Here is a 16,392-nt window from a genome sequence, read left to right as displayed (position 1 = left end):
ATTCTTCCTGTGCCCCTGCTTGTTTCAGGCCCGTCCTTCTGTTGTGTTCTCTTGGTTTTCTTTTTTTAAAATTAATTAATTAATTTATTTATTTATTTTTGGCTGCATTGGGTCTTCGTTGCTGCGTGCAGGCTTTCTCTAGTTGCGGTGAGCAGGGGCTACTCTTCGTTCTCATTGTGGTGGCTTCTCTTGTTGCAGAGCACGGGCTCTAGGCACACGGGCTTCAGTAGTTGTGGCTCGCAGACTCCAGAGTACAGGCTCAGTAGTTGGGGCGCACGGGCTTAGTTGCTCCGCGGCATGTGGGATCTTCCCGGACCAGGGCTCGAACCTATGTCCCCTGCATTGGCTGGCAGACTCCGAACCACTGCACCACCAGGGAAGTCCTGTCTCCCGATTTTCTTTACTTCTGTAATTACCACTAACTATTGCTCCTTTCCACTAGGCTGTTAACACCACAGCATCCCCAGTGCCTGGAACGTAGTAGGTGCTCAGGAGATGTTTGTTGAGTGAATAAGTAAATAAGTGAGCCAAACAAAAGAGAGCGTTGATGGTTTTTATCAGATCCTTAAAGGATCTGTAAATCAAAAATGTTAGACAAAAAAGATTGTGGGCTTTGGGATCTGAAAGACTTGGGTGTTTTTTCTGGTCTTGCTATTAACTAGCTGAGTGATTAAAAGTAAGAATCTTCAACGTTTCTTGAGTGTTTATGATCTGCCAGGTTCTATGCTAGGTATTTTAAATGTATCAGCTCATTTACTCCTCTTAACAACCCCTTGAGATAGGACAGTTATTATTCCCACTTTACAGATGAGGACGCTAGAGCACGGAGCGGGTTAGCTGTCAGTAGCTGTTGATCAGCAGAGGCTGATTCCAACCTAGGCGACTCCAGAGCCTGCCCTCCTGACCATACTCTTCTTGCATCTCTCGGGCCTGTTTCCTCATAGGTAAAGGGCAAGGGGGTGGATTAAAAATCCCCAGAAGTCGACTTTCCTGGTGGCGCAGCGGTTAAGAATCCGCCTGCCCATGCAGGGGACACGGGTTTGAGCCTTGGTCCGGGAAGATCCCACATGCTGCGGAGCAACTAAGCCCATGCGCCACAACTACTGAGCCTGCGCTCTAGAGCTCGCGAGCCACAACTACCGAGCCTGCATGCCACAACTACTGAAGCCCACGTGCCTAGAGCCCGTGCTCTGCAACAAGAGAAGCCACCACACTGAGAAGCCCACGCACCGCAACGAAGCGTAGCCCCAGTTCACTACAACTAGAGAAAGCCCGCGTGCACCAACGAAGACCCAATGCAGCCAAAAATAAATAAATAAATTTATTTTTAAAATAAATAAATAAAAGTAAAAATACCCAGGAGGTAGGCTTGACCTGAGGAGCATGGACACCCTCATGAACCCAGGTCCTGGCATAGTGTTGACCCATAGTCCATGCTTAGGAAATAGCTTGATAGGAAGGTCATGCCCAAGAAATGACAGTTTTCATTCCGTGCTTGTTTCATGTACTGTGGGTTCAGAACCTTTGGGGATTGCTCTTTGGTAACTGCCTGTAGGGCTCATTCACTCAGGGACAGCTAAATCTTAGTCCTTGGAGAGGGCTGGTTTGGGTTCAAGAAACTGATTGTTCTTGGGTCAAATGTGAATAGACTTAAAATTCCTGGGTGAAACTTTTGATCTGACCAACTTGGTAACAAGTCAGTAATGAGGCAGATTCGTTTTTTTGTTTTTAATTTTTGGCCACACCTCTCGGCATGCGGGATCTTAGTTCCCCAACCAGGGATCAAACCCGTGCCCCCTGAAGTGGAAGCACAGAGTCTTAACCACTGGACTACCAGGGAAGTCCCTGGAGGTTCATTTTGAGGCAGATTAGTTTTTGCAGGGCCCATAAACAGGCTCTGGAGAGAATTTCCAAGGAAGTGTACAGATGTATTTTGGATCCCTAGTACTGTCTTTGGAATAAGCATTCAGGCATATCTCGAAGATACTGTGGGTTCAATTCCAGACCACCGCAATAAAGTGAATATATCAATAGAGCAAGTCAAATGAATTTTTTGGTTTCCCAGTGTTTAATTAACAGCTTTATTGACATACTATACAGTTCAATCAATTAAATTGCACAGTTCAGTGGTTTTTAGTATATTCACAGAGTTGTGCGACCATCACCACAATCAATTTAGAACATTTTTATCACCCCAAGAGGAAGAACTATACCCATTAGCAGTCATTGCTCAATTCCCTCAATTCTCCCAACCCTAGGCAACCTCTAATCTCCTGTCTATCTCTATAGTTTTGCCTCTTTTGGACATTGCATGTAAATAGAATCAGATAATATGTGGTCCTTTGTGTCTGGCTTCTTTCACATGGCAACATTTTTTCAAGGTTCATCTATGTGATAGCATGTGTCAGTATTTCATTCCTTTTTGTTGCTGAATACCATTCAATTTTATGGCTAGACTACATTTTATTTATCCACATCTCAGTTGATGGACATTTGGATTGTTTCCACTTTTTGGCTAGTATGAATAGTATGAGCAATGCTGTCACAAACATCCATGTACATGTTTTATATGAACATATTTTCATTTCTCTTGGGTGTATATACGGTAGCTCATGTTTAATTTTTTTCGAGAAACTGTCAGACTGTTTTTCAAAGTGGCTGCACCATTTTACATTCCCACCAGCAATGTATGAGGGTTCCAATTTCTCTACATCCTCACCAACATTTGTTATTACATGTCTTTCTGATTCTAGACATCCTAGTGAGTGTGAAGTGATATCTTATTGTGGTTTTGACTTGCATTTATCTGATGGCTAATGATGTTGAGCATCTTTTCGTATGCATATTGGCCATTTGTGTGTCTTCTTTGGAGGAATATCTATTCAGATCCTTTGCCAGTTTTAAAATTGGGTTATTTATCTTTACATATTCCTGATACAAGTCCCTAATCAGAAACATGATTTGCAAAAAATTTTCCCATTCTGTGGGGTATCTTTTCACTTCTTGATGGTGTCCTTTGAAGCACGAACATCTTTAATTTTGATGATGTCCAATTTTTTAGTTTTTTCTTTTATGCTTGTCTATTCTTGTAATTTAAACATTTCTCAGTTTTAAACCACAATGTGATATCACTGCACAACTATCAGTATGGCTAAAGGCTAAAATAAAAAGTGATGGGACTTCCCTGGTGGCGCAAGAGACAGGAGTCTGCCTGCTAATGCAGGGGACACGGGTTCGATCTCTGGTCCGGGAAGATCCCACATGCCGTGGAACAACTAAGCCCGCACGCCACAACTACTGAAGCCCACGTGCGCCTAGAGCCAGTGCTCTACAGCAAGAGAAGCCACAGCAAGGAAAAGCCAGAGCACCACAACCAAGAGTAGCCCCCGCTCGCCACAACTAGAGAAAGCCCGCGCGCAGCAACGAAGACCCAACGTAGCCAAAAATAAATAAAATTAAATCTTAAAAAAAAAAGTGATGATAACACCAAATTGTGGCAAGGATGCAGAGAAAATGGACCTCTCGTGCATTGCTGGTGGGAATGTAGAACGGTACATTCTAGAAAATTCTTTCCTTTTTTAAAAACAACTTTATCAAGATATAATTCATATAGTGTACGATTCACCCACTTGACGTATACTGGTAGTTTCTTATAAAACTAGACATGTGCTCATCATGTGACCCACCAGTTGTCATTTGGTAATTTATCCCCAAAGAAATGAAAACCTATGTTCACCCAAAAATCTGTATATGAGTGTCCATAGCAACTTTTTTTGTGGTAGCCCCAAACTAGAACCCAAACTTTCTTTAGGGGATGAATCATTAAATAAACTGTAGCGTATCCACACCACAGAATACTACTCAGCAATAAAAAGGAGTGAAAACTGATGGCTGCCACAGCTTGGATGGATCTCAGGGATATTGTGCTGAGTGAAAAAGCTTCTCTCAGAAGGTTGCATACCGTACGGCTCTGCTTATTTAACATTCTCGGAATAACAGAATTATAGAGCTGGAGAGCAGATTAGTGGTCGTCAGGAGTTAGGGAGGGGAGGGCTTGGAGGTTGATGTGGCTATAGAGGGGTAACATGACGGGAGCCTTGTAGTGGTGGCATAACTCCGTATCGGGCTGTGGTGGTGGTCCGCGTGAGTCTGGGCACGTGGTAAAATTGCAGAGAATTAGATACGAGCACACTCAGATGGGTACATTTGAAAATGGTGAAATCTGAATGAGATCGGTGGCCTCTATCAACCTTACCCTCCCAGTTGTGATATTACACTGTAGTTTTGCAAGATGTTACCACTGGGGGGAACTGTAAAGTGTACATAGGTTCTTTCTGTATTATTTCTTACAGCTACATGTGAAGCTATTAATTATCTCAAAATAAAAAGTTTAAAATCTAAAAAAAAAATCCTTGGTTTAAAAAATTTTTTTTGTTGTTGTTGTTGCATTGGGTCTTTGTTGCTGCACGTGGGCTTCTCATTGCATGGCTTCTCTTGTTGCAGAGCACGGGCTTTAGGTGCACAGGCTTCAGTAGTTGTGGCTCGCGGGTCTAGAGCGCAGGCTCAGTAGTTGTGGCGCACGGGCTCAGTTGCTTCGCAGCATGTGGGATCTTCCCGGACCAGGGCTCGAACCTGTGTCCCCTACATTGGCAGGCGGGTTCTTAACCACTGTGCCACCAGGAAAGTCCCTTAACATATTTTAATTCAGTAAATATGAATAGGTAGAACCTGCATAAACAGAAACTCAGTAGAGTCCTCAGTACTAAGAGTGCTCTCTAGCGCAGACTCTGGCTGGATGGGCCCGTGGTTAAGTGTACAGACTCTGGGGTCACATTTTGAGTTTGAATATGGTTTTGCCCGTCATGCCTGCTGAGTCCAGGTGGAGGTTATTTACCTTCTTTGTGCTTCTGTTTCTTCAGCTGAACCCATCTCGTAGGGTTGTTATGAGGATTAAATGTGATCACCCATGTAAAGCGCAGCACACAGCCAGCGCTTAGCGATGTTAGTTACGGTTCAGGAAACAGCCTGGGCTGAGGATCGGGACATCCGGGTCCTTGCCCTGCTCTGCTCTGAGTGTGAGCTTGGAAGAGTCCCTTCCCTGCTGTGGGCCTCCATTTCCTTTTGTGTGTGAACAAGCTGCTATCCAAAGGCTCTCCCTGCTCTGTTGTCCTGAGCCAGCATAGAATCAGAGATAGTGTCACTAAGGTGACTTGGATTTGGGATGAGAACTTTCCTGTCCAGTACACGTTTCCAGGCACCGGAGCTCCCGGTTGTGGACTCTGAAGGGGGTGCATCTCCTTGCATCTGCTCAGGAAGTCACTTCTTTAGGTCTTTCACTCCCCGGTGGCTTCGAGGTGGGAATCAGGAGCAGGTGGGAGAAGGAGAGGAACCTGGCTGGGTGTTGGTAGCTGGGGCTGACTCTCCGCAGGTACCCTCTTGGTTTCCCAGGAAGCACTTCTCTTTGGTGTATAAACGCGTGCTCTGCGGACACCCTCTGAGTTCAGGTCCTGGTACTAAGCACTTGATCGGTGGGCTTGGGCTGGTCATGTAGCCTCTTTGAGCCACACGTGTCCAATCTGTAAAAACGGGGTAATCAAGATGCCCACCCCAGAGGCTGCAGTGAGGACCCAGTGAGGTGAGTCTAGGAGGTGCAAGATCTGCACCCACTGAATGACAGCTGTTCTGTTGCTCAGAACCCTTTTCTCTGCTTCACACTAACAGAGCAGGGAGGCTCCTCTCTCCTAAGAATGCTGTTTGTTCCCCACTAGTCTCCTGACTGACCTGGGCATAGGCAGTAAGGAGAAATGCATTCTTAAGAGCCTTTGCAAGAGTTAATTTTCTTTGCCGGCCAGGTCCCTTTGCCAAACCAGCAAGTCCTGTCTACCCGGCTGTTGGAGGTGGGTTGGTTCCTTGTTCTGTGTTTACCTGGCAAGTATCTCTGAGTATTTACCCACCCAAACTTCCTCATGGATAGTAGGCATTTATTGAGTCCCGATTTTCTCCACTCTGTGTGCTGTCCTAGGGCAGTCTTTGTGTGCTGAGGAAAGGTTAAGGCATGGTGGAACGAACTTTGTGAAGACCAAGAAAACTGCCAGGGCACACGGTCAAAACTGCACGGAGGCATGTGGAACTTGACTGAAATGAGCAGTGTCTGGTCAAAATGGAGGGTTCTGTTGAGAAAGCAAATGGGAGCCGTGACATAGAGGTGGCCCCTGGAGACCCATTCCGGCAGAGCTGCCCTTCCCTCCCAGCGCCTGCCTCCACGGTGCCCTCTTTCCTCCACCACCTCTGCCACAGGGCACCCCCTGCCTACGTCGTGGTGCACTCTGACAGGGCCACCGGGCTGAGGGCAGGCCCAGCCTTTATGGCTCCGTGCTTCCCCCCTCATCATTTCCTCACCCTGGGCAGCTCTCCAGCACCCCCTGTTCTCCCCAGCTCATCACCATGGATCCAGAAACCAAGGGGAGTGGAAGCAGCTCTAGAAAAATCCCAGCTCCACTCCTGTCATTTCTGTTACCCCTTAGATCAGCGGGCCCCCAAATTTCTCATGGGACATGATGTGGAAAGGGGGTTCTGTGGGCACACGTTGTGGGAAGGGGGTTCCTCATTAATTCATTAATTTAGAATCAAAGCCCCTTCCCCAAATAAATAAGGGTTCTGAGTAGAATAAGTGTGGGAAACACTGTAAAATAGCTAGACAATTGTATTTACTGGGACCCTCTAAGGGAGAGTCTAACAATGCAGCATTTTACCCAAACCAGTTTGCTAGTGGGACTGTTTTCTGTGTGTTTAACCCAGTTGGATGCCCAGGGAGGGTCATACTCAGTCGAGTTCCTTTCAGACAGACTCAGAAAGCCTTTATGATGTGTGGGGTGGGAGGGAGGAGAAGTTGTGAGACTGCCTGGCTGCATTGTACCCCTAGATGGAAGGAGGACAGACAGCAGCGTGGGCAGGGCTAGAGGAAGCCAGGGAGTCCACAGAGAGAAGGCAGCCACTGGCGCTGACCTAGACTGAGGGGCCCTGGGCACAGTAATATTGCCTCAGGATGGAAGGCTAGTATCTTCCAGATTACTACGGAAGTTGGCACCGTTTGCAGGGATTAATCCAAAATGGCAGTTTTCTTTTTCTTTTTTTAATGTTTAAAGAATGCTTTCTCTACTTATTTATTTTTAAAATTTTATTAATTTTTGGCTGCATTGGGTCTTTGTTGCTGTGCGCGAGCTTTCTCTAGTTGCAGCGAGCAGGCGCTACTCTTTGCTGAGGTGTGCGGGCTTCTCATTGTGGTGGTTTCTCTTGTTGCGGAGCACGGGCTCTAGGTGCGTGGGCTTCAGTAGTTGTGGCATGCGAGCTCAGTAGTTGTGGCTCGCGAGCTCTAGAGCGCAGGCTCAGTAGTTGTGGCTCCTGGGCTTAGTTGCTCCGTGGCATGTGGGATCTTCCTGGACCAAGGATTGAGAAAATGGCAGTTTTCTAAATGGCCACTAGATGGGGCTGGCTCCCCAGGAGGGCTGCAAAACGAGATGCACCTTTCTCCTCCGGCAGGAATTTCCCCTTTTCCTCACTTGAAAATTGTAGAGCTCCATGCAGATTTTACAATCAGTGTAGGTAAGCTTTTAAAAAATTTTTTATTGGAGTGTAGTTGCTTTATAATATTGCGTTAGTTTCTACTGTACAGCAAAGTGAATCAGCTGGACATATACATATATCCCCTCTTTTTTGGATTTCCTTCTCATTTAGGTCACCACAGAGCATTGAGTAGAGTTCCCTGGGCTATACAGTAGTGTAGGTAAGCTTTTGCAAAGTGTGTTTTCTGCATTTGGCCCCTCCTTGCCCCTGCGCGCTCTGCACCTCTCCTGAGTGGGCTCATCCATCTCTTTATGCCCTTGGGGACTTTTTCATCATGAGCCATGCTCTCACAAATAGAGCATTTTACAGACGAAAACTTAGCATAGGGTTTTCCCTCTTAAAATAGAAAACACTCTTCATCTGCCAGATGGAGTGAGAAGGGTGGGAACATTAGACTTTGTTCAAGAAATATATTAAAAACAAATGGTTTTCAGTTCCACCTTAGGGCTGGTTAACAGTACGAGAGATACGTACACAGGAGAGAGTGACATAGAAAACTGTGGAAGGGAAGAGAGAGACGAGGAAGACATAAAGCAGAGTGGGGGAAGGCAGTGGTGGCTTAGCACCTTGGAGGGGAGTGGCGCCTGGGCCATCCTGAGAGGTGTCTCTTAGACCGAGGGGGTTGCCTTCTGCCTTTGAACTGTTCACTGGCTGGTTGGTCACTCTGTATGAATCACCAGCAGCTCTAACCCCTACATTATTAGAGGATTAACATATGAGGAAGGTGATTCTCTGAGTGAGACCAATGATTGGAGTACCTCGTCACCTGCTGGGAAGATGGAAGGGAGCTCAGGCAGTAGTGGGTTGATTTAAAGAACCTGCTGCAGAATTGCCTTCTCATATTGTTCCTTACCACCCCTGAGCCCTTTGGATTTTCATGCTGGTAACCTTGCTACTTGCTACTCAGAGTATGATTCACGGAGCAGTAACAGCAGTGTTACCCAGGAACTTACAAGAAATGCAGACTCTCAGGCCCACTCTAGACCAACAGAATCAGAATTTGCATTTCATTTGGGCAAAATCCATGGCAGGTTCGTGTGCCCGTAATAAAGCGTGAGAAGCACTGACCTAGCTAATCAAGTCTTCCAAAGTTACTTCTGAGACTCAGCCAGCATTTTAATAGATGGAACTTAGATATTGGGAAACGTTCCAAGACATTGATTCGCCCTACTTCTGATTTTCAACTTCAGTTTAAAAAAAATAGTAATGAAAACAGTAATAGTAATGTAAAATTGTAATTTTACAGCAAATTGAGATTTTATTCTTAAAACTTGTGGTCCACTGATTCCTTCAGCAAGCATTTGCTGACATTTGCCAATTTCCTGAGTGTTATTGATGAATCCCAGGTAAGGATGGTGAAGGGCCCTAGAGAGGTAACCTCAAACAGTGACGTTGTGTCCAAAAAAGTGACTGAGGTTCGTTTTTTCTGTGGGCAGCATAGTTTGAGGTCTGAAAGGGCTTGGGTTTGATGGGCCCTGCCAGCTGTGGATCAGTGTGTCAGGGCTAGGCCATCAAACGCTCCATTTTTGGCAAGGATTGAAATGGCCTCTCTTCCGGCTGTTTGGTCCTGAGGAAAGGATGAGGCCTTTGAGGGACTTTCACTTGCTCACTGCCTGCTTTGCTGGGTCAGGATTAGGTCATGACCCTTTTTCGTTTGTTTACTGGGGCTCCAGGCCCCTGGGGAAGGAAGGTCTGGCCAGGGTTCCGATTCTTTTCCAGTTGCTCATAGCCAGTGTGTGCCAGCACGCAATGTTTGTTGGACAAATGGATGGGTGGATATGAATGACGGAATGTTTGAATTTGAATGACATGACATAACAAATCTGTGTCTGCTTTCAAGTTGTTGAGAGAGTCCCTCTTGCTGGGCAAGAGGGGTTTTTCTCTTCGTATGTGGCTCCTCGCCTGTCTTCAGGACAGTGCTTCTGAACAGTCGTGAAAAGGAGCTCCCTCTCGGATTTTTGTAGATGGCAGTTGAGTTTCTGCATGAACTGAATGTTCCATTTTTCAAAGTTGGATCTGGGGACACTAACAACTTCCCTTATCTGGAAAAGACAGCCAGAAAAGGTGAGTGTTTAATTTTTGTCATACATCTGAGTCCAGACCTTCATGTTTTCACCCCGCTAGTAATTTCACCCCGGAGTCTCCTGAAGACAGATTTTCCAGTCAGCCTATACTCCCACTTTTTCATGTGCTGACTTGCAAGGAAAGAAATGAAAAATAAGACAGTTTTTTAAAAGAATTTTTAAATTATTTTTAATTTCTAAGAAAATATTTATATAAAATTAAGGATATGACAGTATGTGTCAAACTTCTTAGAGGAAGCTCTGACTTTGAGAAGTATTCTGTAGGTATAATATCCAACCTCCACACATCACAGTTTGTGAAGTGGTTTTACAACATGAGTGATCTCATTTGATCCTCATGACAATCCTGGGACTGACGCAGGTCATATGATGCTGCTGCTTTCTACTTACTTCACTGACGAGGCATCTGAGAACACACAGCTAGGACGTTGGCCGCCCCGGGCCTCACACTCTTGAGCCTGGGGCAGTGCTCACCCTACCACACCATGCAACCTCAATCCAATGAGATGCTCATCTCTCTCTAAAGAGTATGAAATTCCTCTTAATTGGGTTCACTTTGCTGAACAATAGTGTTATGGGGGTGAGGGGAGTCTACGTTTCCCGTGGTTGAGAACAGGAACCCACCAGGCTCACCTCTGTTCCCCCACTGTGGCTGGCACAGTGCTTAAGAGATGTTTGCGGGGTTCAGTAGAATGATGAAACCCCTGCGTGTGCTTAAGGGAGAGTCAGAACCCCTAAAAAGAAAGTGATGATGGTGTTGGTGTTGGGTCCCTCAGGCCGCCCAATGGTCATCTCCAGTGGGATGCAGTCCATGGACACCATGAAGCAAGTCTATCAGATTGTGAAGCCCCTCAACCCCAACTTCTGTTTCCTCCAGTGCACCAGTGCGTACCCGCTCCAGCCCGAGGACGTCAACCTGTGCGTCATCTCGGTGAGCCTGAGGGAGGGCCCTTGTCTGATTGGGCCGTTTGCTGTGGGGAAGATGCAGCCCAAATTCTAACCAGTCTTGACATGCTTCGTAATTCGAACATCCTTTGACGATCTTGCTGTTGCAGAATCAAATTAGAATCAACTATGCAGTTAAGGAGTCAGATACATTCTAAAGATTACAAATTACGTTTTCTTAAAACCAACCTTAATTTCTCTCATAAAATTTAAGGGGGAGTCTTCATAATTGTCCATATACATTTTCTTTACCTGTGTGTAATGGCCATCAGCGGTCCGTCTTCTGTGAATCGCTGGCTTTCTTAGTGAGTTGTGGGTTTGTGTTTGTAAAATATACATATGATTTACCATCTTAACCATTTTTTGGCGTCCAGTTCAGTGGCATTAAGTGCTTTCACACTGTTGTGCTACCATCGCCACCATCCATCTCCAGGACTTTTTCATCATCTCAGAGTCAAACTCTATACTCATTAAACACTAACTGCCCATTTCCCCTCCCCGAGCCCCTGGCAACATTCTATTTTGTCTCTATGAATTTGACTACTCTAGGTATCTCAAATAAATGGAACCGTACAGTACTTGTCCTTCTGTGTGTCTGCTTTCACTTAGCATAATGTCTTTAGGGTTCATCCATGTTGTAGCATGTGTTAGCATTTCATTCCTTTTTAAGGCTGAAAAATATTCCATTGTATATATGTACCACATTTTGTTTATCCAGTCATCCGTTGATGGACATTTGGCATGGTTCCACATTTTGGCTATTGTGAATAATGCTGATATGAACATTGGTGTACAAATACACCATTTTTCTCCATATTGACAAACAAAATACCCATTTTGTCTGTCAGTGGGGGAGGGGGAAATGGGCAGTTAGTGTTAATGAGTATAGAGTTTGACTCTGAGATGATGAAAAAGTCCTGGAGATGGATGGTGGCGATGGTAGCACAACAAAACCATTTTGGGATGGTTCCACCTTTTGGCTATTGTGAATAATGCAGATATGAAGACTGGTGTATAGAAATCCATTTTTCTTCATATTGAGTTGTAGGAGACCTTCTTGAAACTTCTGGCTTTTCCTACTTCCAACTCTGTTATTTACCAGCTCTCTGATTCTGAGTATCCTTGAGGGTCAGAGTTGTTACAGTGACAACCTTGAGAGAGCTCTCTCTCTCCCAGCATTTTGTCTGTTCCACTTCAGTCGGTTTACAGGTGACGAGGTCCAGTCCTTACCTGGCCTGAGATCTCACAGCATCCTGGTGGCAAAGCTGGAGTAGAATTCTTTGTCCCTTATTGTTTCGGGCCATCTCTATCAATTCCTCCTGGTAGCTCCCGAAACATAATTAATTGGAAATATATAGGTGTGTAATTATCGTACAAAAAACATTATAGTAAGAGTAGTGGAATTCTAAATATACACACACACAATCCTGATACTGCAATTAACCAGTTTTCCTTTTATATTTTTCTTTCATTACCGTATATGACATTCTGCGGGTTTTTTTCCCCCCATGATTATATAAGCTCTTATACATTTTTTTAGTCTTCATGTTTAACTTAAAAAAAAAAATTAACCTTTTTTGAAATGACACTACTCTCTTTTTAACTAAAGTTTCTCTCTCTCCCAGTTCTGTAGTCTTTTCTCCATTTCTAGCTCATCTCTAAATCATGTTATTTTTTAAATTTAAACATGGTTTAAAAAAAAATTCAGCCCTGAAATATATAACATACAAAATGAACATCCTCTGTAATCCCATCCCACAGAGATTACCGTAATTAACAATTTAGTGTGTCTGATGCCAAATATTTTCCTCAGTTTTCTTCCTTTGTGAAGTGTGGTCCCCATATCCCTTCCATCCCCACCTGAGGTATGCTCACATCCTCTCTCTTTAGAGCAGGGCACCATCAGAGTTAAATTGCCAGCCTGCCCCCCAGGCCCAGCCCACCCCTGTCACAGCAGGGTGAGTCCTCTGACCTAGCAACCTGCACTTCTTTGTCCATCACACACCCTTAAGCCTGGTTTTCAAGGCCTTTGCCACTCAGCCATCCTTATCTTCTATTAATTCCCATCTGGGTCTTTCTGCTGTACTTAAGCTTTCTGGTCACCCTCACTGACAAGGCTCACTCCACTTAGAATGTCTTTCGTCACATCCAGTGAATTATAGATAACCAATTAATTATTTAGCATTCCCACCAAAGGATTGTTTCGAGATTGGGCTGTATGTATTATTGATGGTGATATTTGTGCATATAGCATACTTGCTTTCAGCAGCTCAGGCTAATTAAATGTGACAGATGCTTTTTGAATGGGTTTAGGCATTTGGTTATAGTTCTGTTATTATTCTTCGTGGTTTGCGCAGTGTGTAACATTCTTCAGATGTGTTCCTGGTAACAGCAGCCATTATTTTTGAGCATTTACAGTGTACTGAGTGCCCTCCACAGGTTCATAGCAGCTCCCACCAGGTACTGCTATCCCTGGGAAGGAGAGACTCAGAGAGCCTCGGAGGCTTCCTGGGCCTCAAACTCAGATCTGCCTGACTCTAGAATGTATGCGGAAAGTACCACACTATTTAACTTTTTTTTCCCTCCCTTTTTCTATTTTAAAGGAATATCAGAAGCTCTTTCCTGACATTCCCATAGGGTATTCTGGGCATGAAACAGGTATAGTGATATCTGTGGCCGCAGTGGCTCTGGGGGCCAAGGTCTTGGAGCGTCACATAACTTTGGACAAGACCTGGAAGGGGAGTGACCACTCGGCCTCGCTGGAGCCTGCGGAGCTGGCCGAGCTAGTGAGGTCCGTGCGCCTCGTGGAGAGGGCCCTGGGCTCCCCGACCAAGCAGCTGCTGCCCTGTGAGATGGCCTGCAACGAGAAGGTGCGTTCTTCTGTCCTGCCGGGTGCCACTGTTGAGAGGGGGCTGCGTGCACTTACCTGAGAGGTAGTTGGTACCAGCCCTACCTGAGCCCAGGCCAGTGGAATGATGCAGGGATGTCGCTCGGAGCCTATGAGTTTTTTGGAGTTCATATTAGCAGTGGGAGGAACTGGTTATTTAAGGAACTTCAGCTGTTTCTCTGGTTCCCTGGCATATTACAGTTCTCCATTAAGTCTCTGAAGCCTCTGGCCCCAGCGCTCTAGACCCCGGGTAAAGGGGGGTGGTGTCCGGGGCCCCTCGTGAGGCATGCGGGTAGGTCAAGTCTGGGGTCCCGTGGAGTAGGTAATCCTTGAGGGACATCCAGGCAGAGGGGCCCCATGAGGCAGTGGGAGGAGGGCCTGTGCTATGTCAAGGCATCCCTAAGCCTGGGAGGCAATGGATGGATGGGGGTGGGGCTTGTCACGGGGTTGGTGGGGGATGACGCAAACGTTCCCTCAGGAGCAGTTTGAGCTGTGCAGCGTTAACCTTCAGACAGAGGGGATGGGGAGGCCCGCGAGCGCTGCCTGGCACACTATCTGGGCTTCCCGGAAGCCATGGCCTATACCTGGCTCGGCCTCTGAGTCTAGAGCCAGGCGTCCCGGGGCTGCCAGGGAAGCAGACACTCCTCAAACGCTGCGGGCTGTCTGGGCCAGAACAAAGATCTAACACCAGGCCTGCTAGAGGAGTGCTCTTTTATCCCAGTGGGGCCTACTTGCTGCCCTCAAATTAAAGATGCATATACACCAGGAAATTAAAATAACAGTAAAAAGAAACAAACTACCTTATACAAGAAAAGGGGAGAGAATTGGCCCAGAAACTGGAATGAGAGTTATAGCAGTTGAGCACTTAATTTGGTTCTGAGCCTCCTGGCTCCCTGGGCAAACAGTGAGGTACCAGAGGATGCAGAATCTGATAATCATCCGCCGAAAGACCTTTTGTCCTGGCATAAATTCCAGAACTGATTCCTTGGCCCTTACCTGGAAGATGCAGAGTATTGGACTAGATATTTTGTTGAAAAGCATCTATGGGCAAGACCTAGAAACACTGGTCATGAGCTTCAGGTCTCCTTTGTTCCCCTCACCTGCCCAGCCTATCTGCCTCTTCCTAAGAGGCTCCCTTCCATACTCAGTGTCTGTGCGCCCTCTGTACTGCTACTGTACTGAGCAAGGAGGACACAAGGTTTGTGTCCCTCGAGCAGTGGGCCAGGAGTCAGGAACCCCAGGTTCTCATCTTGGCTCCTCGCAACCTTGGCCAGCTTACCCGCCCTCCGTGGACCTCCGTTTCCCCATGTTTAAAATGTGATGCTGAACTGGACGATGACAAAAGCAATCATAATTTTAATTTACTGAGAGCAGTCTATGTTCCAGGTAGGTTACCTACATTATTATCACGAATCCTTGTAGTCATCTGACAGGGCAGAGACACTGTTATTTCCCATTTTACAGAGAAACTCAGCCACAGCTTGTACCCAGCTGCCTGGGATTCGGATCTGGCTCTCTTTGGCTACATAACCTGAGTCCTTTATTATAAAGGCCCCTCCTCTGAGTCCACCCCACACTGGCCGAGTCCCTGCTGTGTGTGAGATACTGTTCTAGGCACCAAAGGGGGAAAACAGAGTCCCTGCTATCCAGGTAACCTTGTGCGAGAAAACTGATCAGGGACCTTGGGGATAAAGCAACGTGTGCTAACTATTTCTGTGAGGCTGGCACTGAGTCTTAATTTTGTCCACAGCTGGGCAAGTCTGTGGTGGCCAAAGTGAAAATTCCGGAAGGCACCATTCTAACACTGGACATGCTCACTGTGAAGGTGGGTGAGCCCAAAGGCTACCCTCCTGAAGATATCTTCAGTCTGGTGGGCAAGAAGGTCCTGGTCACTGTGGAAGAAGACGACACCATCATGGAGGAATCGGTAGAAAATCATGGCAAAAAAATCAAGTCTTAAAATAAAGTGCCATTCTCTGAATGCTGGTGCCGTCAGGTGCATTTGGGTGACGTGGGGCAGGAGTGGTGGTCTCCGGGGATCTGGCTTTCATCCACTCCCCACCCAGACAGCAGACATTTAGGGGCCAGGCCCTGGGTCAAGCCCGTTGGAGGGATACAGAGAGCAAATATGGGCGGCCTCTGCCTCAGGCTGGCTGGCCCAGAAGGGGCGGTGGGCTCAGAAGCATCTCATCACTGCCCAGTGGCAGTGAGGGTGCAGAGGAGTGAGTGCTGGCTGTATGGGCCCTCTCCTTTCAGCCTTCCTTCTTCCTGCCTGCAAAACCAACCCTAATGACCCCAAATATCTCTTCCTTCCAGCTCTCTCTCCTTATCCCCTGCCCGCCCTGGGGTTGAGTCTAGTTAGCTGTATAGCCATCACTAGGCATTAGAGAAGGGGTTGGCCAAAGTGTTTTGCAGGCAGAGGATGCCAAAGCACTCACAGCTCTGAGCAAAGAGAGGGAAATGGCATTTATTCCTTCTTTAAACAAATATGGAGGGCCTACTATGTGCCAGGCCCTGCTTTGGGGCCTGAGGATACTGCAGTGAATCCCCTCCTTATGGGACTTCTGTTCAGATGGGGACAGATGCTCCATAAACCAGGAGCACAGTAAAGTAAACCACAGAAGGTGACACGTGCAGTGGGGCACGTGAGGGAGCTGGGGAGTGTGGGGCTTGGCGTATTTGCAGCTTGTGGTGACTTGTAAGTATGCTGGCGATGCTGAAATCAGCCCTTCCATGATCCGTCGTGAAATTACAAACCCAGCTAACAAAAGATCCTCACTGTTGGACTTCCTTGAACTGAAGCATGAACCCTTCACAGAGATTCCCTATCATAGTCCTCTTTGTTCTTTTGAA

At 46.4% G+C, this 16,392-nt stretch overlaps 1 protein-coding gene across 1 annotated transcript in view; it reads left to right on the top strand.

The window, feature by feature from the left end:
- Positions 1–15,520, top strand: part of NANS (N-acetylneuraminate synthase) — a 29,175-nt gene extending 13,655 nt beyond the window's left edge. The window contains exons 3-6 of the mRNA XM_067743852.1: positions 9,588–9,687; positions 10,484–10,638; positions 13,256–13,522; positions 15,290–15,520. Of these exons, the coding sequence (XP_067599953.1) occupies positions 9,588–9,687; positions 10,484–10,638; positions 13,256–13,522; positions 15,290–15,499 (732 nt within the window). The 3' untranslated portion in view covers positions 15,500–15,520. The remainder of the gene's footprint in view (positions 1–9,587; positions 9,688–10,483; positions 10,639–13,255; positions 13,523–15,289) is intronic.
- Positions 15,521–16,392: the final 872 nt, after the last annotated feature.

This window comes from Pseudorca crassidens, chromosome 7 (genome assembly GCF_039906515.1).
Source record: "Pseudorca crassidens isolate mPseCra1 chromosome 7, mPseCra1.hap1, whole genome shotgun sequence".
NCBI classification, from domain to species: Eukaryota; Metazoa; Chordata; class Mammalia; order Artiodactyla; family Delphinidae; genus Pseudorca; species Pseudorca crassidens.
The sequence above is the reverse complement of the archived record's forward strand: the minus strand, read 5'-3'. Positions and strand labels throughout refer to the sequence as shown.